At 30.6% G+C, this 24,746-nt stretch overlaps 1 protein-coding gene and 1 pseudogene across 3 annotated transcripts; both read right to left on the reverse strand.

Annotated features, from left to right (window-relative positions):
• Positions 1-344: 344 nt before the first annotated feature.
• On the reverse strand, positions 345-6,459 carry LOC114408872. 3 transcript variants are annotated; one of them, XM_028372069.1, is made up of 11 exons: positions 6,340-6,459; positions 5,239-5,411; positions 4,494-4,585; positions 4,014-4,116; positions 3,166-3,425; positions 2,850-2,981; positions 2,496-2,618; positions 2,191-2,319; positions 1,176-1,393; positions 919-1,072; positions 345-824 (listed from the first exon to the last, which is right to left on the reverse strand). In XM_028372069.1, the coding sequence occupies exons 2-11, from the start codon at positions 5,324-5,326 to the stop codon at positions 606-608; spliced, it is 1,518 nt and encodes a 505-aa protein (XP_028227870.1). In that variant the 5' UTR covers positions 5,327-5,411; positions 6,340-6,459; the 3' UTR covers positions 345-605. The 3 variants fall into 3 exon arrangements, with proteins under 3 accessions (XP_028227870.1, XP_028227871.1, XP_028227869.1); XM_028372070.1 differs by lacking the exon at positions 6,340-6,459 and adding an exon at positions 6,133-6,279; XM_028372068.1 differs by lacking the exon at positions 6,340-6,459 and having other exon boundaries at positions 5,239-6,280.
• Positions 6,460-12,024: 5,565 nt separating this feature from the next.
• Positions 12,025-17,873, reverse strand: LOC114408325 (annotated as a pseudogene).
• Positions 17,874-24,746: the final 6,873 nt, after the last annotated feature.

Here is a 24,746-nt window from a genome sequence, read left to right on the forward strand (position 1 = left end):
ATGAGTCTGAATTTCATATTTTTGTGTATAAACCATACACTTACTAATGAATACAAGTATACAACATCTTCAGAATTTTAACCTTCCTGTGGGTATTCTTTTTTCACATTATAAATATACCTTCCCATTTAAAACAATTCAACAGCCCTCATCTTTTAAATCGATGTGTCCATTTCCCGTACGCATTAATAATAAGAAAATTTGTATGTTCACGGTAAAAAGAAAAATAGACAGATTCAGCAAATCATTATAATTTAACCTATCTTGAGAAGAGAAATAAAATCATAATCCTATTTATCATTAATTTATATGCACAAAGCAGAAAAACCTTTACATGAACGGAGTATAAAATATAATTCAAAACATTCATTCTATAGGACCTTATCACTCAAATATTTAAGACCGGGTTTGGCGTTGATAATGATGTCCAAGTTTCGAACTTCTTACCATATAACCTTTTGCCCTTCCCTCTAAATAATATAACAAAAATAATATTAAAATATTAATGAATCATTTTTTCTCATTTGTTCTAGGGACAAGCTAAACATTTCCCCATTTTTGGCCATTCATACCAATATGGGGAATCCTTGTATAATAAAATTACCTTAGGCCCTAAGTAATAGCTCATAAACGTTGGAGGAGTTGGCCCCAGTTACACGCTTCAACATTTCAAAACTTGTACGACTACCCAAGAATTCGACCCTTTTAAACAGTACATAGCCATGTTCTGCTGTTTCCTTACTAGAGTACACTGATCGAAGCCTATCAGCGTGTCTTGAATCACTATGAATTGCAGCTTCTATTTCTTCCCTTGACATGTTCTCCTATCATAACAAAAAGTTTGATAGAAACAAACCAAATTGTTAGAGAGAGCAAATAATAAAGCATGCACATTTCCAAAAGAATAAAATATTTTACCTGATAAAATGCATGGATATGATCCAACACCTGAAGACACCTAAAACCATTATGGCTGAAAAATGTTCTTGAAGAAGGACCCATCTCAGCAAATCGGTCAATTGGGAATAGTATGGTAAGGAAAGGGTTTTTAAATATCAACTCGGATTTCTCACTGCAAAAGATTCGAGAAAAGATTGGATGACTAACAATCATTTGGCTGTATCTTACTACGTAAGGAAAAGGTGTGAGACAAGCCATGGGGAGTTAATTACAACCTTTCTGTCAGAGGACGAGTGGAGTTTGAAAATGAAGCTTCCGAATCCTTGCCATCCCCTTTTGCATAAAAAAATATTGAAGTATGGTTTTCACTAGGATCTTCAACACTGAAAGAGTCTGTATAAATGGAAGCAGCCGAAGTCGACTCGGATATAGACCAGCAGATAGAGTCTAGAAGGTTGTTGGGTGTTATAGGACGTATTGGAGTCTGACAAGTCTGCAAAACCATGTTCAAATCAAATAAGCAATCAATCCATAGCTCCAACTATAGCAAGCAGTAGAACAAAATGATGCTCTGTCTTTTCCAAACCTGTTGACTGATCAGTTGACCCTCTATAGAAGAAATCATGAAATGTCAGCAAATGGGTATTCTATCACATTGTGTCCTGTCATACTTTCAAGTTTTAACACTTTATGAATCAAAGTTTTCCAAGCTCAACATTTTGATGCAAAATATTGCAATATACTTTTCTTATACTTAATTGAAAGACCAAATTACCCTGACACCCCATTGTGATTTCTTGGAAATACCGTTTTTGACATTTACAGTAACTCCCTTTATAGAGATACATGGTGTAATGCATTTTTTGGGTAACAGGATAACCCGGAGTAATGTGTTTCAACTTTCAAACGGGTATTTTGTGAAATTTAACAAACCACTGGATGTGTCAGTGTAATTTTCCCTATTTGAAAAGGAAGAGAGAATAAAGAGGAGAGATAATCCTGCTTGGGATTCAATTTCCAATGGGGTACCCAAGTTTCATGTTACATACTTGAAATATCTAGTGTGAATAAGACTTCTCTAAACTCTAGCATAGTAACATGTGTCAAATTATTAACTCAAATCACATGAATAGCAAACGACTAAAAGCTTCAAATTTAGAACAAGATCTAGGAACAAGAAAAATAATAGAACAAGATTTTGTTGTTTTTTTTTTATTATTTAGAGGGCCTAACAGGTAGCATATTCAGGGCAAGCTCCACAGAATAAACAGAAGTGAATAAAAGGATGACCTGCATTCGGCGACCACGGCGACTTCTGACTCCATTTTTTGCAGAATTCACAATTTGTTGTCTTTCTTCATAGCCGACTTCACTTTCAGTATCCAGAAGATTGTTAAGGACTTTTTGCTTTATTACTTCCTGATATTTTGATAAAACTCATATCATAATTTCATGATAAGAAGAGAACCTAGGGCATTAACACCTTATAGCAATATTTTAAAAACTAGATTGAAAATGTTTTACTAAGCTGGAAACCACAATAGGAAAAAGAAAAAATGAATTCCAAATTGTAAAGGAATATATTGAGAAATTACCTTTCCTGAAATGCCATTATGGATATCTTCCAGCATCAGGCCAACTTGCTTTGCCAAATCAACAGACATGCGAACAAGCCTTCGCACATATTTCTCCTTAGCTGTTTTGAGAACCCACAGAGGCTGAGACATATCATATACAAAGAACTTCATTGTGATATAAATAAAACTGTAGAGGCATACCTAGAGTACCATAATGAATAACATATTAATGTTTTCCAGGAGTGGTGCTAGTACAGTTAAGAAAGCAAAATAGTAGGACAAGCAAAGTCTGAGCTTCAGAAAGTTGGATGCTTCCAAAAGTTTTTTCTCAATGATTAAATAAATATTAAAATATAATGTAGGAGCACTTACTGTAATGAGGTAACTAGAGTATCCAAGATATCTTTGGATTGATGTCCCTTCAGTTACTACATGACTAACATTGCAGCCAACAAACCATTGTTCCACCAAACTAGCACCTTCTCTTGAAGCAGTCTCAATAACCTATCAAACAATGCAAAGCAAATAAATGTCTTGGCCAAGAGCACTGGAATAAACCACTAGGTTAACCAAAACAAGAAACTGACACTGACTATTGTTCAGCAGACTCCGTATCATGTGAAAGACTTCACATATAGCTAGTATGATTACAAAATGTCTGTATTTGTTCTCAGAAACATAATTTTACCTTGTTTCGCAATTCAGATGAAATGCCTGGATCAACATAGATGGAGCAGCCAGACAAAGTTGAGTCCAAATTTCTGATAGACTCTCTCCCAGTGAATCTTTGAAGTTCTTCAACACTAATAGCTTGCTTGGTTTGGAGGATTCTTGCAGGAAGACAAGAATTTTCAGCATTTGTATACTCAGGAAGCAGTCTAAAATCCTCCAAATGCGTGTTGTTATCCCCATAACTCTTCACTCTATAATGTGATTCACTCAACCTCACTGCACCAGATACAAGAAAATGTATTCAGGTTATAACAACTACAAATATCAACAAGCATAATTTAAATTCATACCTCATTCCGGCTACAATAGTTCAACAATGCTATTTAATTATCATAATCAAATCTGAGAGAGCTTTACTCAGCAAAAATGAAAATCTGTATGATCTTAGAGACCACAGGAAACTGTTCCTTACTGGATTATTTATGATATGTTGATCAAGTGCAGAAATATGCTATTGATAAGACAAATCCAATGGACTCTTTGATTTAAAAAATAAAATGAAATGAAAAGGTATGTGTAACAATTTAAGCTTAATTACTCGTCCTCTGAATGAGCAGCAGTGTGTAGACAGATAATCAACAAAAACTGCACTGCTGACTGTAATCACAACAACAATGTCTAGTTTGTTAAATACAATTAGACTAATACTTTGAGTGCTTCACATAAGGTGAAAAGATGCAAAATATGAAAGTTGTATCAGGTTCCTGTAGTGTGAGACTCTATAACATGAGGGATGAATCATAATCACCAAGAAAGCTAACCAAAATATATAACATGTCAGTTGAAACAGTTGCACTCAATTACCACTTTTCCTGACACTATCCACAAACCAACCCAGTGTGACAACAAAGAGGCCATTTTTTGCTCCATGCTTCAGCGCATGCTCAAACTTGCGTCCACCAAAACTGTACTAGATGTTAAAGATTTCATGACAGCAGTGAACCACTCAACATAAAATGTATTGAATAAATGTCAATGCTATGATAATGGACTGCAAGCAATCATTATGATCATGTCATGAGAGATCCACTCTAACATAACATCATCTTTCTGAACTCGATACAAATAAATTTAAATAAAGTGGAAGAATTGATAAGGTACAAAACTTTGTTCTCTGACACAACCAAGAAAGTTAAGAAAAGATTTTTCTGAATGTCACAGAATTTTTTCCCTTAGTGAAATCAGTGTATAACAGTATATAAGAATTGCATCTTCCTAGTACAGCATCATGCTATTGCTATCACCATGTAGGAAAATTCATATAATTTAAGGAGAAAAGGATATCTGAACCACCAAATGGGTACATCGAGGATGCAAATTGGGGCTATACTGTCCACCTAATCTATCTGTAGCCTCCATGACCTGATTCCTTGCTTCTGCCAAAACACCAATCCAATGAAAACAACATAACTGTATTAATATCTCTTCAACTTGTCAGAGAGAGGGGAAACAAGGATATCACAAAATATCTATTATCAGTTCCACTGATAACTTAAACTACACCTTTTCAGCCTCCTACATGAACAGTTTTATGCCAAGAAGAAAAGACAAAATAGAAAACGACAGATGAAGATAGATTCCATAGAGAACATGCACTAATCACTATCAACCAAATAGATAATTCAAAACAGGCACCTCTCATTTCTCAACCCTTTCTTCTATTTGCTCACTGTTAAAGATAAATCAGAAATGATAGATAACAGAAGTCTAAATTCAGAAGTCCTAACATGTGTTATTTGACATCTTATATTGTCAAGAAGGACAACCACCATCCACCCATCCCCTCTGTCATGAATCATCAAAAAAAGGTGAGAGGAGAGAATCAAGGTTCACTTTCTCAAAAATAAAATGTTAAGAAAACATTCATGTAGAATTAAGCCAATGGCTTGAAGTAATTGATTGATACAAACAAAAAGGTTAGTGGAACAAAGAAAAGAAAAAGCAATAGAAAGTGTCAAGCCATGAAAAACGAAACTAAATCCAACCAACCAAAGATGGAAAATTGAATAGATGAATGATGAATCCACACCTTTAGATAAACCAGTAACGCAGATGACAAGACCAGCAAAAGGAGTAGTTGATGATGGCACTTGCAAAGGGGAGGAAGCAGGAGACATTGGCTCCAATGGTTGCAAACCTCTGAATGAAGGAAGTGAAGATGAAAACAGCCTCGAACACCCCTTGCCACTCACAACTTCAACTCTACCATCACCACCCATAACAGCCACAAGATTTTTATTACACAGAAAACAAAAGCATCAATCTATTCATCACTCAGCAATTGAAAATCCAAAAGGCAACACACACACACACACACACACACACACACATATATATATATATATGACTTGAAATTCATTAAAACGGGTTTCTGATAATTCAATAGAAACAATGAATGGATGAATTAAAAGGGGAAATAAAAAAATGTTGGATCTGGGAAGAGCTGAACTTTATATGGAACAAACCCAGATCACGTTAAGTGGTGAAACGATTCCAAAATTGAAATTTTCAACAAGTTGCAAAGGCTGTGAGGAAAAAAAAACGGAATCTCGAGTAAAGGGGGTTGTTGAGGAGTGGGAGACACAGAGTGAATTTTTAAGATGTGTTTGTTTTTGTTTTGCAGAGGGAGGGAGGACAATGAGAAAAGGGAATTTTTTTGAATGTGGTGCTCTGCTCTGACGAGGAGTCACAGTCAGAGTTTTCACTCTTCTTTTCTGCTTGAGTACGCGAAAGAAAATAGTGCCCCCATACCATTATAGTTTCTACTTGTTATAGTGGTTTTTTTAAATTAAAAAAAAAAAAACGCCTGCTTTTGTAAATTGCATGTGATGTCTGAGATGGAAGTAGGGGGATGAAAGAGAGAGAGAGAGAGAGAGAGAAACAAAAAGCGGGTCAAAGTAGTGAGGAGTAACGGGAATCACACCTCTCAAGTCTCAACTTAACTCAACCCAAATTGAATAGAAAGAAGAGAGAGAACAGAGAGCAGGCTTTTATTTTGAAAAAGTTTGGAGGATTCCCCATTTCTTAAAGTGAGCGCAATGCAAGGAAATGTGAGTTAAAGATGGTTGGGTTGTTCATTGGGGGGTTATGAAAATGAAAATGAGAGTAAGAGGGAAGAGACAAAGCTCACCTGGGTTGTGGTTCAAGACTCCAACTAAGGACCGTGTCGCTCGTTCGGGTTCGTGGTGATCAGAACAGAGTGCTGTGTGGTCCGTCCCGTGTGTTGTGTACATATGTGGGCAACACGCCCGCTGATACCTTCATTTCAAATTCAATGTCGTCGACTCACATTTGTATTTAGAGTTTATTTTTTATGCAAATGTTAGAGAAAAAAAATGGTATAACTAGGAGGTATTTAAGGTTTTTTTATTTAATATTCAACTAATTTCATTCTACTGAATTGACGTATCTTAAGGTAAGGTAATATTTTTAATTATGATTTCATATCTAAATTCAAATTAAACTTTTAAATTTTGATTAAAGAATATAAGGATCCAATTAGTCGTGTCAACAATTTTTGATAAATTATCTAAGAACGTAGGTCATCCGATCATATTCACATCTTTTAAACTCAATTCTTAAAGGGATGTACACAATCTATTAAGATAAATCGATCAAACATAATGAGTGAACGATTTATACTCGGATAATTTAATCTATAACCTTGAACCTAATTATATTCTCAATGTAGAATTATTGATTCTCTCATCTTTAACTTAATTACATTCAATAAATAAAAGGTGACTTTCTTTTTGTCTCCTATGTGGTAGATTCTAAAATTTTGTTATGGTATCTTGAGTCTCTCAATTTAGAGTTCTTAAAAGTGATTATGTTTGATTTTTATAAGTTTAAAAAAAAAACTTTGATCTTTTATTTAAATTTTTTGTCAAATTTGATCAAGTTCCTTAAAGTATATTTATTAGAGTAAATCGGTCTTCTGTCAAATTTTATTTCTAATGTATTAATTTTGGTTGTCGCGTAAAATGACAATTTGATGTCACATTTATGTGTCATCAAGTTCACCATTAGTGTAATAAACTGACAAGAAAAACTAATTTAGTCTAATAGCAACATTTCACAATAAAAACTTTTTAAACTTAAAAAATTTATATATGACACTAAAATTTTATTTTAGCCATTTCTAAAATAGTATTTATAATAAAAGTCTAACCAGATTATTTATTATTATATTTATACACTTGCTTTTTTTATTTTATCATTTTTTTGACAGATTTTATTATTTTATCATATCTCTTATGATATTTGTCATGATTTTTTTCTTTTTTTTTCATCTCCTTATATTCTAGAACGAGATATCCACTCAACATGTTCCTTATTAGTATATACTGTGTTCCGTAGGATCAAGACTATTTCGACATATGGCATCTCCTCTTTTATTTTTACTTAGTGTTGTTACACGTAAGGAACCCAACTCTCTAGCAGTGTTTTTAAATGGATAAAGCGTGGTTGGTTATCTCTATAAATATAATCATTAGATTTAATTTTAATTATCTAAAAAATGCTTTATTTGTTTTAGTTTATATAAAATTTAATTTTTTTTAAATAATCTCTAACATTATTTATTGATAATATTACGTTTATTTAAATATGTCACTTTTAATCTAAAATACAATAAAATTATTCTCTGAATTTTTATTTCTTTTTTATGTGATATCTTGTCATATTTCTTATTTTTTATATCTCCCTTTCGTTTATTTTGTCAGCTCAGCAATCATGATTCATTACCTTTTTAAGTTTGGAAACATTATGTGCTGCTTGAATTTGTTGCAGTACTTTCAAGGCATTGGTCACTGAATTGACAGCACAAAGAAAATTTTTGTGATTTTTCAAAGAATCATGATGTGTGAGTTATAATTTATGATTTTTGTTTTCAAAGCGATTTTTTTTTTGCATATATAATTGTAATTGCTGAAAAAAACGGCTATTACAAATTAAACGTAAAAAAATTGTAGAAATAATGTTTCTTGTATTATACTCAAAGAACATTATTGAAGGGAGTACATATCAGAATAACAAATGATCTGTAAACGCCACAAATCTAATTGAAGCCTAATAAAATAAGAAAAAAAAAAAGATACAATAAATAAGACAAATTATATGATATAATAAAAAGGGAAAGATAAAGAAAAATAATTAGTATTAATAGCATGTTTAAAGTGAATAAATGCTTACATATAATTACTTTATCAGTTAAGGAAAGTTTTTGTTTTTTACAAGATCAGTTAATGAAAGTTAATGCTAAGCGTGCTAATTAAATTCTCTAAGATTGTGAATCGCCACTTTAATCTTTAAAATTGTATTGGTGAGTTAAATTGGTTACTAAAATTTATAATTACTAAAGTAGTCCTTTTTTTTTTATGGTGAAGTGTGGTAAAATGGTCCTTGAAATTGTATATTATCAATCAATTTAATCTTTAAAATTAAGATCAAATTAGTCTCATGAATAAATAAAATGACAAAATACTTTCTGAAATCGTAATGATCAATCAAACTGATTTCTAATATTTCTACCAAAAATGAGAATTCTACAAAAAAAACTGGTTTCTAATATTAAATTTTCTAAATTACACTTTTTGTCCAAATTTTAATTCTTTTGCAAATTATGCCCTTAAATTTTTTTCTTATGCATTTGTATTCTAAATTTACATAATTTGGCAAATTTTGATTATCCAAAGGATCCAATACAAGTCTTATTGCTAACTTGCTAGCATAACCTCTCAAAAAAAAAAAGAGACATTTTGACATTTTGATGGTTCCTTACTGGAGTGCCATATGTGCACCATCAATTGTCACATTCTAACTCGTGTAGCTTTGATTGATGACTGAACATTTTTATTAAAACTATGGATAATATAACACATTTCTTTTTCCTATTGCTTTTATGTAATTCATACGTTCATAATCCTAAAATGTGATGTATACACCTATACATAGTATTATTTTTATCTAAAAAAAAACTAATTTCTCTATTAAATATGCATATATAATAATAATTATTTTTTCTCCAAAATGATGTAACAGTTATATGCGAGTCGTCTAATCACATCATTATCATATAATAAGTAAAGGTGGGTCGATGACCTTTTTTTAATAGAAGAGTATACAATTTTTTCTAACAATTTATACGAAATATTCTTTCGAAAACAATTTAAAACTATATTTTAATTGCCATGCATAATAGATAGCTGGAATATTAGTTCAACAGTTTTAGACACCACTCTGTCTTTATATTTTTTTTTAATTAAGCTTATAAATTTAATATTTAATATATTTTCACTTTGGTTATCCGGATATGAAACTTGGGATTTTGGGAAGACGGTTGATGGGAACTACACCAATATTCAACACCTACGTACATGCCACGTAACTAGATAGTTAACCCATCATTTGCTTAAAATCAATGGAATGAACAATGCCCACTACTATACTGTTCTACTTTCAAAATTCTTACCACTGATGTTTGTCACAACCTAATTTTTGTAACCTAGTTAAATGTATCATCACAATCGTTGTGCATGAAATCCTCTTTGCACACATGATGTGTCTTTGTCACGTAGTTGAGGCCATACTCCAAGAAATGCCACGAACTTGCATAGAGTGGTAAACATAACGTTACGTACAGGACCACATCCTCAACCTCAACAGTTGTCAGGTGATGGTATTAGTCCAAGAAAAGCTAGGTTGCTTGCAGTTGGCAATTCTCTCGTGACTTGACTTCACCCTAGTCTTCTTCTCACGGATAACAATACCTTTCTGCCTTTCTCAACATGGCCACTTTGCCTACATTGAAATCTACTACCATGCCTATCTGTTTGTTTTATTAATCTACACATAACTAGCTAGGCCAGGATAATATTGTCTAAACAAATCGTTGTGCATCACAAAAGAATAAACAATGATATCGTTGACTTCAAATTTAGTTGGAGAACATAATTAAAGCTAGTTTGTTTGTGGTAATTTGTATCTATATTTATATATAAAGGAAATATGGTGTTTTATTGTATATATTTCTATACCAATTTTATCTTTATAACTATACTCATAATTTATTACTTAATTTTTATAATTACTTTCACAAATCAGCCACTAACTTTTATTATCTTTTTATTTCTCATATGAAGATAATAATAAAGATTTTTTACTTTACCATTCAATTATAAATTATTAAGAATGATAAATTTATTATACCAATAATATATATCTATTGAAATCTTAAATTTATGATGTTATTTTTCAAAATATAATTTACATAGCAAAATGTGATATGAAAGTAAAAATATGGAAAAGAAAGAAGGAAAAAAAGAAGTGAGTTGATTGTCATTCAACTCATGGCTTTTGGAGGTGGCATTGGATTTTCTGCGCTCACAGCATTGACAGAGATTCCGAGGACTTATTTATTTAACTCAATTCTTCCAATACAGCTACAGCATATAGCCCGAGTCTGCAAATACAATGCATAGGCCACCACACATTCACACAACATGTGTTGCAATTGCCAAAGGTAGCTAGTGGCCTAATGATAATGGATGGAGACATGAACGGATCAAATTCCCTTGGTTGCAATAAAGAATGGAAAACAAAAGGTAGGAGGGTGGAGTCAACGAAGGTGTTATGTGTTAACCTCCACTCAAGAAAGAGATGCACTTTGGAGAATAATAGTAAGAAATTAAGAATATTGAACAAGCCTCGTATTAACTTGATTAAACCAAAATCCAAGTTCAATAACATTATTTTTGTCTTTGGATTTCGGTGAAGAAAAAAGATCGGTGCACGCCTTAATGTTAATTAACACTTAGGGAAAACATGTTACAAGGTATTTGTATAGAAAGAATACTAATAACACATTTTTTACAATAAGTTAAAATTATTTAAATCTACAAAATTATAAGTGTAAAATCATTAAATAAAAATTGACATTTACAAATTTTTTGTAATTTATAATAACTTTCATCTCGTAAAAAGTATATAAAAAATTATGCAAATAACATTTTCTTTGACCTGACATGAAGCTAGAATTAACTAAAGTAATAGATCAATTATGTTAGAAAATAATTAATATTATTATATATAATACTAAAATTTCTAATATATATTTAATGCACATATAAATTTATATAATTAATTTTGATCTAATATTTTTTTTACATATATAATTTTTTTTATTAAATCTATAATTTTTATTTAAAATTTATATATGTAAAAAAATATATTATTAAAAAAAATAAGTTTAATAAAAATTTATATATATAAAAATTTATATTACTAGATCAAAATAAATTGTTACAAAATTTATTATGTAAATTAATATGTGTATTGAATATATATTAAAAATTAATATTATATATAACTATATTAATTATTTTAACAACCTATTATCTAAGTTGATTGTCAAGCTTCTGTTTTGAATACTTCGTACACTTGTATAGGCCGACATCTTTTTTTCTTTTTTTATAAGATGTGATTATAATATTTCAAAGAGATTGTCTCTAATAAATTGACTCTTCATATATACAAAACACAAAAACACAACGTGACCTAAAATGCATTATGGATAAATAACTTATTACTCAATCGATAAAAATTCTTATCAAATGAGAACTTATTCATAAAATTGAATTTAAAACTTGTTGGAATAAATTAAAATATTTTGATAAACTTGTCTATAAAAATTTATAAAGTTACTTCCATAAGCTCAAATAAGTTAATCCAAAACACCGCTAAGTATAAACACATAAAAAAAATGTACAAAGCAACATATAAAAATAATAATTTAACTCCACATATTTCATGCATGTTAGTTCGAAGGCAGCGAGGTATATGAGTGAACACTTTCCCCTAAGGAGACAGCAAAAATGTCTTTCACGTTAAATTTGACAGTAAAAGGAATTCCTTCCACGTAAAAAAGAAACAAATGAAAGATGAAATCGAAGTAAGCTGCCCAACTAAACCTGGACAAGTGAATAAAATGTAGTCCAGCTATAAAACTCACTCTTGACCAATGACCATACTCAAGGTGAAGGACCTCTTCTGTTACATCCATCACTTCCTCCACCTCCATGTCCTTTGCCTCATATTCTTCCTCTTCATCGCTAGCCTCTCCATCCCTGAGCTTTTGCCTCTGTAAACTCTCTTCGTGGATCTGCTTCCATTCGTTAACCCACTTGTCCCAATCTTCTTTCAACATCCTACACTTCTCACGCTCCTGCTCACTCAGCGGCAACGAAACATCTTGATCTTCTGCCTCGTATATGCTGTACTTCTTCAAGTTCTTGGCAATCTCTTCCTCTTTCTCAGGAGTCAAGAAAGATGGCGGCCTTGGTCTCCATAAGAACTATATAGCAAAAGAAAAACTAATACGAAAGTGTGATTGATAAGTATCCACACAAATGACTAGCACAGAATTACACAATAAAGGCATTGAGTGCCAAATAACATGCAGATTTCAATGCTGAGTAAATTCTGCTATTACAAAAATTTATACTACCAAAACATAGATTCAAAAATGGAGCATTACGATGTCCAAACCTATCATTGTATGAACATTCACACATCATTCCTTGTACCACGGTAATACAAGTATAATTGCCAAACAATACATCAAGTGCAGATGTCAAAGTACCTGAAATAAGTGATCCTTCAGAATCCGATATAGATGTTTGCCATTGAAAGACCATACTGAAACCATTCTCCATTTCATGAACTGAAGTCACAGCAGTTGCAACATACCTGCGGCATAAAGAGAAAGCAATATAAGCTTGGGATAATTAACAAACCATAATAAGTACTTTTTCAGTGAAGTGGCAAATACCAAACACTTTGATGACTAAGGTAAATACAATTTTAGACTGATTTTACAAAAGATTAACCTATGAGCTGCCTTTATTAGCAATATCATTATTCATTCAGATAGACCATATACCTTCCAGTTGGATCCCATTCAATATCTGTTGCCATAAAATGTTCAGCAGTAGCCATGGTTTTAAGTTCATCAACGTTGTAAAATTCCAACTGTCCATTGAAGCCTTTCAACCCAGCTAGTACAATGTAGCGACCAGCAGGTGACCAAAACAGAGCATTTGCTTGCTTGCCCTTCAGAGTAGTGAGTTTTGAAACTTGGCTGTTCTGACCAGTACGCATGGAGTAAATGACATTAGGCTTAGGGTTATCACCATGAATAACTGCAAACCTGTGGCCCTTTGGCTCCCAAGCAAACGCTATGATCTTATCATTCTTATTCTCAAGCTCCAAAACTTCAATTGGTATATCCCGTTCTTTTATACGGAAAAGCTCAAAGCCTGTATATGTGCTTTTTTTTTTGTTTTCGTGTACCTCTCCACATTAACAGCGAGGTAGTCTCCATTGCTTTGCCAGTACATCTTGCAGTCACCGACACTGAAAAGGTTCTTCTGCCTGAGTTCCTCTTTGCTGGGGATTTGAATCAGACTAACCTATAAATATGTCAAAGAACATAAATATAAAATAATTAATAAATAATATATGACCATTCATTACAATAACCAAGTAAAATAAAACTTCAATAGACCTACATGAAAGAAAAAATACATACTTACCCTGGCAGGCTGGTTACCACCTCCCATATCAGGAACAACAAGAGCAATAATTGGATCAGTAGAAGACCAGCAGAAATCCATTATATTTTCAACCTTTACTCTGTGTTAATTTCAAAATTTCAAAAAATTTGAAATGCATAGAATTTAAATTGCTTTGATTTTAATTTTCTTCGTTCTTTGAATATTTTATTTGGATAAATCAATTCAAATTTATTCTCTTTTAAATTCTTTATTTGGATAGAACAATTCAATTTTTTTCATATGCAAAATTTTAATTTTATATTTTAAATAGATGAAATTTTAATATTAAACTTTATAGAAAATAATCACAATCTAATTTTTAATATTAATTAATTTTTTTCAATTTTTACCTGATCACAACCAATGATGTTTTTAAACCAACATCAACTAAGGTTATTTTTTTGTCGACATCAAATAGAGTTTTTTTTGTCAGTATGTTGGGAATAGTTGTTAGCTGACGTCAGTCGAAACTATTTTTCAGCTAACGCTAGTTGAGTTTATTTTTCAGCCGATGTTGACTAGGTTTTTTAACTAATGTCGACTAGAGTTTGTTTGGCCGGCATCGACTAGGGTCTTTTCGAACAACATTGACTAAGGTTATTTTTAGTCAACGTTGACCTAAAAAATCCTAGCAGACGTTGACATAAAAATCTACCTAACATTGGCTAAAAAATAGTTTGGTTGATGCCAACCAATAGAACCTACCCTATGTCGGCCAAAAAATATCATTGGTCAACGTTGACCAAAAAATCCCTAGTCGAGATTGACTAAAAAATAGTCATGACCAATGCCGGATAAAAAACCCTACCCAACATTGGCTATAAAATAGCCTTGACTGATGTTGGCTAAAAAACAACTCTGACCGATGTCGACCGAAAAAAATCTAATGGATGTCGAATGTAAGAACCTAGTTGATGTCAACTAAAAATAGTCATGTCTGATGTCGGTCAAAAATACCTAGCTGGTGTTAGCAGAAAAAGCCCTAGCCAACATCAACCAAAAAACCTAGCTGATGTGATTAAGAAATAGCCATGACTGATGTCAGCTAGAAAACCCTAGTCGATGTCAACAAAAAAATCCTAATCGACGTCAGCTAAGAAAATCTAGTCGACATCAGCCAAAATACCCTAGCTAACATCAGCTAAAAAATAACCCTAGCCGATATTGGCTAAAAAATAGCTTTGGCTAATGTTGGCAGGAAAAACCTAGCTGATGTCGACTAAAAAACCCTAGCAGGTGTCTGCTCAAAAGTTAGTCATGATCGATATCAATAGAAAAAATCTAACCAACATCGGCCAAAAAAATCATTGGTTAACATCAACTAAAAAAACCTAGATGACAACGCAAAAAAAATCCTTGGCCGACGTTAGCAAAAATTTCCCATGACTAACGTCAATGAGAAAATAATCCTAACCAACATCATCTAAAAAAATCTTAGCCGATATCGGCAAAAAATAACTTTGGTTGACATCATACAAAAAAATTTTGATTGAAAAAAGCTTAGTCAACATCAGTGAAAAACAACTTATGTCGATGTCAGCTGTAAAAACTTTAGTCACCTTTAGTTGTGAGTGTTGAGTGAGAAAGAATCGCAAGCAGGAACGTAAGTTAGAGTGAGCATCTCCGAAAAAGTAATTTTAAATTTTAATATTTTGAGAGAATTTGAAATCCCACGTTTTAGTCAATCAAAATGATTTATAAAAACATCAAAAGTTAAATCTTCTTTCAAATACTCTATCAAAACAAGTTATTTTATCATAAATCCTTTTAAATTCCTTGAAAAAATGAACTATCTTAGTGAATTGGTCCATCCAAACAAGAGAAAATGTCTCTGTCTCATACACGGAGAGTACATTTTTTCCCATCCTTGCAAAGTATTTTATCATCTCTTCCACCAATCCATCTGCAAAGAAAATGACAAGAATGAATAACTGCATTAGACACATGACAGATGCAAAAATAATTGCTTGAACTACATAAAAATAAAGAAAACAAATAGTATTTGAAAACAGACCATGAAACTCCAGTGACACCCCCAGCACCTCCGACTGCAAAATCATCAGCACTTCCTAAGTCCCTCATCACTTTACCAGTCCTCACATCAAATATATTTATCACAACTCTCTACAAAAAAATAAATAGTCAGTGTAAGGAACAGTGCCTATAATATTATAAAAGAAAAACAAGCAAAGAAGAAAGCACTCACATTGGCATCTCGGGGATTGCTTGGTTCATGGCTAATATATGTTACCAAATACTTCTCACCAGGCGAAAAATCAATAAGTTTTACCTGTGTTTTATATTAATATCAATATAAATAATCACAAGTATGAAAAAAAAAGTGTGCCAAACAATGATACAGAATAAATCTCAAAGAAAGCCTGAGGATGCGAATAACGCATAAGTTTATTGAAACTGGCAGCACCTCCCCAGACTGCTGCCCCCTGTCTATGAACAGTGGCCAAGTATGTCCCCAAAGGAGACCATTGCACAAAACTCTGTCCAAACTGTAATTAAAAAAATACATGAACACCCAGGCAAGCAGCAATACAAAATCATGTAAAAGTAGGGCACTAGTAAATATTAAATAGTACAAGATACTAAAATGCCCACTCACTGCTCGCTTATAAACGGGATCAGGCTTTAAATGCCTGGCATCGTTCCATAGAACCTCAGTATCTGAACCAGCACGAATCACAAACTGGTCCCTGGCCTTTGCATCAGTGAGCCAGTCTTGAAGATTTTCCTGGAAGAGATACAAACACCAAAGAGCATCAGAAATATCAATAATGTTCCAGAGCAAAATCTACTAAATCATAACTAACATACAAACATATTTTTCAAACTTTTAAGTTATACAACTAGTAAAGCAATTGTATTCACAATTCCACATAGAAGGGTAGTTCATGAGAAAGCCTGAAAATGCTTTAATTCATCTAAATACTAATATTAATATCAGCAGAACCAAATTAAAAAGGAGGCAGTGTCTACATTTAATCACATTTTAAATGTGCAAAATAAACACACACGCGAATATATATATATATATATATATATATATATAGGATGCAAAACTAGCAAAAAGCATCATACAATCCTAATTATCATAGTATTAAAAGGCGACAATTGGTGATTGAGACAAAACTAGGCTTAAGTCATGGCTACAATATGTAGTAGGAAATACAATAATACATTAAAATATAAGCATGACCATCTATAGTAAGAGGCAGAAAGCAGAAAAGAAAAGCATATGAACCTTACCCCTGGAGTATATGGCTTAGTTTCAGGAGGAGCCCACTCATTAGGCACCTTCATGAATCTGTCAAAGTCATCAAACATGCTCACGGCAAATATGTGTGCCCGGTCCAATTTGTACCCATGAGTCTTCTCCTTAGCAAGCTCAGCTTCCTAAGAAAAATAAACACCGAATTTAACCACACCAAATAAAAAAAACAACACCCAATCCAATATCATATCCACTAAAAATCACTTTCAACAACACAATTGACATTAAAATCACTAACAACAAACAATTTGTTTAGATTTCACTATGTCCAGGTACATTGAAGAAAGAGAGTGTATACCTGAGGGGTATTGTACTCAATGAAGCAGTAACCTAGGGTTTTCTCGGTTTCAGGATAAATAGGCATCCAGAGGCCATCCTCCTTGATAACACCAATCTGACTATAAATTTTCCGAACCACTCCTTCCAGCTTCTCAAACTTCTCCCTCGGAACGAGGTCACATCCCCTTATCCGACGCTTTTCGTGTTGTTGCATGTGTCTTACGGTATCCAGATCCAGCGGAGGTTATCCACGACAATGATGTTACCAAATCCAGACTCAAACTCAAGATTGTCCTCCTGGTAAACCTCCTCGTCATAGACAAAAAAAAAAAAAAAAGAGAAAGAAAGAAACGGACTCAGAACACCGCAACCTAGGGTTTCGTTTTAATGTAGGTCCGGGTGTTTGACAAATACTTTTATTATGTGCAGGATGCTTTCAAATGTCTCAGAGGAGATTGTTCCCAGTGGTTTCTCGCACACTTCCATTCGGACCGTAAGTCTACTTCTGCATGTTAACATTCAATCTTTATCATAAAATTTCACTCGTGAGTCACTATTTTCATGCAAGATGTGTTTGTGTATATGTATTATCTTATTATATATTATATTATAGTATTATTAATACATTATATTATATTATATTAATATATAAATATATATAAATCTATTATATATAAAATAAATATATAGATATAGATTTATTGCTGTGTTATATTGATGATTTGTTTCAATCTGGTTGACCTTTAATTAATTTAACAGTGTTGTTTTCACTCAATTTTTTTTAAGTACAGTTTGGAATATAAGTTTTGGCTTTAAGAAGTGATCTATTTGGTAGGCCTACGGATTGTTAGCTCTTAGTAGTTTTGACACACAGAACTCCATGAAATGGTTAGCTTACTAAGTTTGAATAGTTGTTTTGGTATGCTTTCTCTGCATAATGCTTGACTTTGATCATACAATTTGGATATACAACTATTACTATGGAAATCATATATATTCATATTAGGAGATCAAACATGAACATCATGACTGACAATTTAGTAACAAAGTAGGTTTGGTGCATCCTTGATATATGGGAGTGCATCAAATGTGTCATATAAAACTGGATTCTGTTTTCTGTCAAACTACAGGTGGATGTTTTCATGCTTGTTCCCCTCTATCAGGAAAACATTAGAGTTTCAGATCACGTTAATTATGGGATAAGTTAGTTTAAACTACCAAGTAAATAAAAAATGGAATCAGAGTCAAACTTTTCCAAGTCACACACCTTGGCTGTTCGGTTCTCATTTGTGAATTGCAGATTATCAAAGTCTCACCAAGTCATTCAATCACGGAAAGATTTATTGCTACTCTGTTACAGCTAGACTTGTAAATATGAACATTGGAATTTCATATGATAAATTACATGTTTCTCTGAATCAAAAGGTTGACTTGCTTGGATGCCAACCATTGTCCAGGTCCCATAATCATACTCTTTCAAGCTCCTAATGGTAAGGTGTGGCTTGGATTGAATTGATGAGCTTAACTATCATTTTCTAGTTACCCATTGTTGTCTTAGATTTGACCAATGACTAGATGTTTTTACTCCATTCAGGCCGGCCGTGTGCTTCAAACCGTGATTCTGCTCTACTGAAAAAATAACAACATTCAATCATTTGATGCAAATATGTCCTATACTCTAACGCGCGATACAACATATGCCCATATGAAAATAATGGAGTCATCTCTGTCGTATGACATGAATGTATAAGTTTTTGCTTTGGAACCAAGCCTGCATAAATTTATTTTTGTTCAATAACGTAATTAATTGAAAATGAATTAGGACATTATAATCAAAATAAACTGATTTTCATTTTTCAATCTTCTTGGGATCAGACAAGTTTTCCAGAATCTACATATATTGTCAGGGCCTTGGGATTCTGACTGAGCCCATCCATCTATGATGGTTGACTTGGCATCAGTAACATGGAGCAATATATTAGCAATTCACATAGTCTGTGACTTAGTGCATGTTTGATTCAGTTATTTTGGAGAAATAATCACTTATTTGCTAGCTTCTTGAAAAAGCTTTTGAAACATGGGCGATTGTTTCTGGGAAATTAAGCTTTCACAAACATGTTTGTTTTCCAAAAGTAAAACTTGTTTCGGTTCTTTTTCAGGTAGAGAAAGTTGCTTCAAGGAAAAAAGTTAATGGTGAAAACTTGTTCTAAAAAAGTTTATGAAAACACATTGATGGATGCTACAGTTAGTGTGCCTAAGATTGCTTGTAATTTTAATAAACTACCCAGCATATCCATATGCATGTCTGAATTTGACTGTATTTGCAATTTACTTGCATGATTATGCTTTATATTATAATAATAATTTTAACACGATATTTTTTTGTACAAAAAATGATTGGGAATGCCTTATAACCAATCAAGGTTGGAGAGAGATAGATGAAGTATGACTTTCCAATTATAAAGTATAACCAACTATGCTTTAATTGCGCATGACTTTCTAAAGACAAGAAGTGATAGTTGGTAGAGTTCACTGTAACTACTAGGAAAAGAAAGGCTATTATTGGATGTGGTGGTTGGATTAGTAAAAAAAAAAATTTATGTGCCTGTGCCTAAGTTGTTTCTTTTAAAATGTTTGGAATCTAAGGAGGATATGCTGTGTTTCAATTTAAATGAAAATGAAAGCCAACATTCATGTTGTTGCCCGGTCTATGGTATATGGGCATACACTAATATAATATATTCTATATTTTCATTCGTTAGTCAAATAATTTTTTAATCCATGATTGAATATATTGGTAGTTGGATTATACCGCACCTTTCAAGCAGGATCTTCTTATTGACCTACATTTGTCTTACCTTCTTTTGTCCTTGTTAGTTCTAAGTTTCTAATCATCGTATGACTCTTCTTTAATTAGAGTGAGTTGGCACAATCTTATAGTTAGTTCCTCACCAGGTGTTGTTGTTTTTTTCTAAGTTTCACCATTAAAATTATCTTATTTTCTCTGTTTAAGTTGTGACATTCGAGTTCAATTCTTTTATCCAATACAACTTTCCAACCATCTACCTTAATTGCCTACCTTTAAATAGAGAAGTTGTGCAAAGAATGCTGAAAGAGAAAATAGAGCTTAGTAAAGAGTTTAGTGTGAAAAAGAAACCAAATATTGATTTTTATTATTATTTTTGAATGAGCTCAAGTAAGTTCTAAATTTGCCCATGTAATTCTGTTTGATCTTAGTTACTGTAATATATATTTTTTTTAATGTCAGGTCCACACATTTTCTTTCTCATCATTCTTTTTACTCCTTATCACTAACTGTAGTTAATTTAGCGCGTGCTAACGTGATTAACAAAATAAAATTAATTAAGATGACCAAGAATATTTTAAAATAAAAGTTAACATAAATCCATACAAAAGAATAAGTCTTTAAATAAATGATCTTAATTAAAAAAAAAACATCTAAGGCTAGAATCTATGAAATCAACACATCAAAATAGAACATCATATCCCCTTGTTAGTTTCTCAAGAGTTCTATAAACTACCAATCTAAAATATGAAACTTAAACTAGAAAGAAAAGGTCCTAGAAGGTGTCCTACAAACTCAACAAATAGTTTATAAACACAGCTCGATTACATTAGTTACAATTTTTAACACAGTGTACATGAGTCATAACTTTCTAACACATAGAATATGAGTGATAACTTTCTAACATATAAAGTACATGAGTCATTAACGTCTTAACGCACAGATTTCATGAGTTATAACTTCTTAATACATTTTTTTAGTCTTGAATATAAGTAACAAAACTTTTTTTTTATTTTTGATCTCAAATTTAAATAAATTTCAATTAATGTCTTATATATAACGAGATTCTCTCTAAATATTTTTCATTTTATAAGATCAAAGACTTTTTTGTACTTATATCAAGTTCAAATAAATAATAGTTTACAAAAAATATTTATTTTGAATTAAAAATAATACAATTTAATAAAATTAATTAATTTTCTTATAAATGTGAAATATGTTTTTTTTATAATCGAGATGAGTCATAACTTCTTGAGACAAAGAGTACATGACTCATAATTTCTTAGGACGTACAGAAGGAGTCCTATAGTTGACTTGTATTTTCTGTGATTTGTATTTTATTTATGCACCATTTGTATCATTTTGTATTCAATTTTATACAGTATTTGACCCTTTTTTTTAACTAGCATAATATTTTTCTTTCTTATTTAATTTATCTAGTAATTTTAATTATGTAACTATTTATCCTACAATAAAAATCTTAAATAACTTAGTATGAAGTAAAATTTACTTAGAAAAATTCAGAAGTATGAAAAGTTTACACATTTCTAAAATTTAATTTCTACAACATTGAATCCAACCACATGAATAAGTATATTAATAAAATTTGACAAAAAATAAAAAGACAAAGTAACAAGGAGTGTGTTTTGAATAAAGGAGAGATAAAATGGAATGGATTACCTTATTATAGTCTGGTAGGCAGACATTGCTCACTTGCACAATAAATTGTATAATATATTATGCATACTTTTAAATTTTTTATTTAAATATTATTAAAAAATAAAAATTAAATTACCATAATTAAAAGTTCAATTAATAAAAGTTAAAGATTAAATTATTAACATATAGTAAAATTTTAAATGATTTTAAAATTATCTAATTATGCATATGAATTTTTATATTTTAAAATATGATTGATGAATAATAATAAAAATTTAAATTTTTAAAATAAATCACGGTAACTTATTTCAAATAATTATCAACATGAAAATTAAGATATAAAATATTATTTGTATTATCAATTTAATTATATGTACTTTATTCGAATTTGTTTGAATTTAGTTATTAAAATGTATTTTATAAACATTTTTTTAAATAAAAATTAAATGTTAAAATAACATTACTACATGTTTTAGTATATATTTAGATATTAAATTTGTATTAGTGTTTGTTAGTGACAATTTTTTTAATTAAATTTATTAATATAAATTTTCACACGTTTAATATATACATATTATATGTAATGAATATAATATTTATTATGTTGTATAAATACAGTATTAAATATTATTTTGTAGTGTGTGCATGTATACATGTGTTACATACAAGAGTTTGTTAATAAATGTATACTTAATTTTTAGGAAAAATATTTTAAAACAAGTTAAAGTTGTGATTTGTTAACTTATTTTTTTCTAAGGAAACAAGTGATAAGGAAGAGGCTGAGAAAAGATAATCGAACCTAACTCACTACAAGTTAACACATATTAATTTTACAATGATAAAAAATATACTAAAAAATTTATTGAGACAAATAAAGAACATTTTAATATTTATTGGAACAAAAATATATTTTAGTCAAAACAATTATGCATATTACCTTTTAATATATTGAGTTATTTGTGCACTCACTATCAGGGTCAAATATAATCGAACCTAACCCACTACAAGTTAACACATATTAATTTTACAATGATAAAAAATATACTAAAAAATTTATTGAGACAAATAAAGAACATTTTAATATTTATTGGAACAAAAATATATTTTAGTCAAAAGAATTATGCATATTACCTTTTAATATTAAATAATTTCTATTTAAATTTTATAGTTTTTCTCTAAATATAACACATGTGCAATTTTGTTCTTTAATAATTTTTTTGTTATAATCAAATTCTTCATTTTTGTTCTGACTAAAAAAAATGTCGTTTTTACCCGCCCATTTAATTAAAAACAGATGTTAGTGACCCAAGATCAATGATTTACATAATTAATATATTGACTTATTTGCATAGTCCTCACTTAGATTTAAATATAATCAAACCTAACTTACTACAAGTTAACACATATTAATTTTGCAATGATAAAAAATGTATTAAAAAATATAAAATTTAGTGAGATAAACGAAAAACATTTCGATATTTATAGAGATAAAAATATATTTTAGTCATAAAAGAAATATGCATGTTACCTTTTAATATTAAATAATTTCTATTTAAATTTAATAGTTTTTCTCTAAATATAACCCACGTGCAATTTTGTTCTTTAATAGTTTTTTTTTATAATCAAATTCTTCATTTTTTTCTGACTAAAAAAGGTCATTTTTACCCACCCATTTAATTAAAAACAGATGTTATTGATGGTTAACATAATTAATATGATACTTCATTAAGTAAAACATTTTGATACATGCATTCATGAATCCAGTCTATATAAATACGTCATTTTTATCAATTTAAAAAATTATTTTTTATTTAATCTTTATATTCAAATATTTTAATTAATTAAAGTCACTTATAGATCTATTAAAAAGTCAATCATTGATAATAAAAAAACATGTTTGAAAACCCAATTGAGAACTAAGGAATCACATTTAAGATTTTTTAATTTTTATCATATCACATTTAACTTAAGGTATAAAACTATAATTAATAACTTTTTTAAATTATATTTAAAGCGTAGAACCAAACAAACTGATAAAGTAATTTGATTTTTTAATAAAAAAAAAATAATAATTATCACAAAATATTATTGAAGGGTTAGAGTTGTTCATCCCGCAATACTCCATTAAAGATTAAAAAGTGCAACCCAATTTCTTATTTAAAATTAACATATACTACTATTATACAACAACATCCATAAATCCTCTATCACTACTTTTGATGAGATTTGCAACTCATTACATTTTAAACACCATCACAAAGTTAGACGGATAAAAAGAGTCAACACTATTATTTGACGACGAATAAATTTGATTTATAAAAAAAATAAAATAAACTATAATTTTTTTTTAAAAAAAATAAACTAATTTTTTTAAATTAGTTTAACTAATAAAAATACATGTACTTTTTTCATGAATACAAATATGTCATATAAACATAATCCATAAAAGATCCGTAAGTTGCATAACGTAAAAGTACGCGTATTCCAATATACTAAATTATCAAACATTATAAACAAATTTCTAAACAAAACTCAAGTATCTCATTCAAGGAATAAATACAGCATGGATCCATGAAGATATATAAATCTTAAGTTGGTCCCCACTAAGATAAAATATAAATAAATGACAAAGGATTAGATCTCACCCCTAAGTCCACCACCAAATCCACATCAATCACGAATGACATGTTCCATAGAAACTACATCATAATCTGTTCTTGTATCAAATGACATGATCATCACGATTCAACACAAAATGCAAGGGTAAACTTATTTTAAAAGAAAACAACATATGAAAGAAATATAGGAGCAATATGTTAAGAAAGATATAAAAATTCCTTATTTTTCCAATGGTCATGTACTGATACAACTCCTAAAGTAACCTATCATTCTCA

The sequence above is a fragment of the Glycine soja genome, chromosome 4, assembly GCF_004193775.1.
Source record: "Glycine soja cultivar W05 chromosome 4, ASM419377v2, whole genome shotgun sequence".
Classification (NCBI taxonomy): Eukaryota; Viridiplantae; Streptophyta; class Magnoliopsida; order Fabales; family Fabaceae; genus Glycine; species Glycine soja.

Bases quoted from the DNA above. Each gene is read 5' to 3' on its own strand.
- LOC114408872 (XM_028372068.1), bottom strand. From the start codon at position 5,428: ATGGGTGGTGATGGTAGAGTTGAAGTTGTGAGTGGCAAGGGGTGTTCG. The intron at 4,586-5,238 runs GTGTGGATTCAT...GTGTTTTGGCAG, and splicing joins CGTTACTGGTTTATCTAAAG to AAGCAAGGAATCAGGTCATG. The intron at 4,117-4,493 runs ATATCCTTTTCT...AACATCTAGTAC, and splicing joins GTACCCATTTGGTGGTTCAG to AGTTTTGGTGGACGCAAGTT.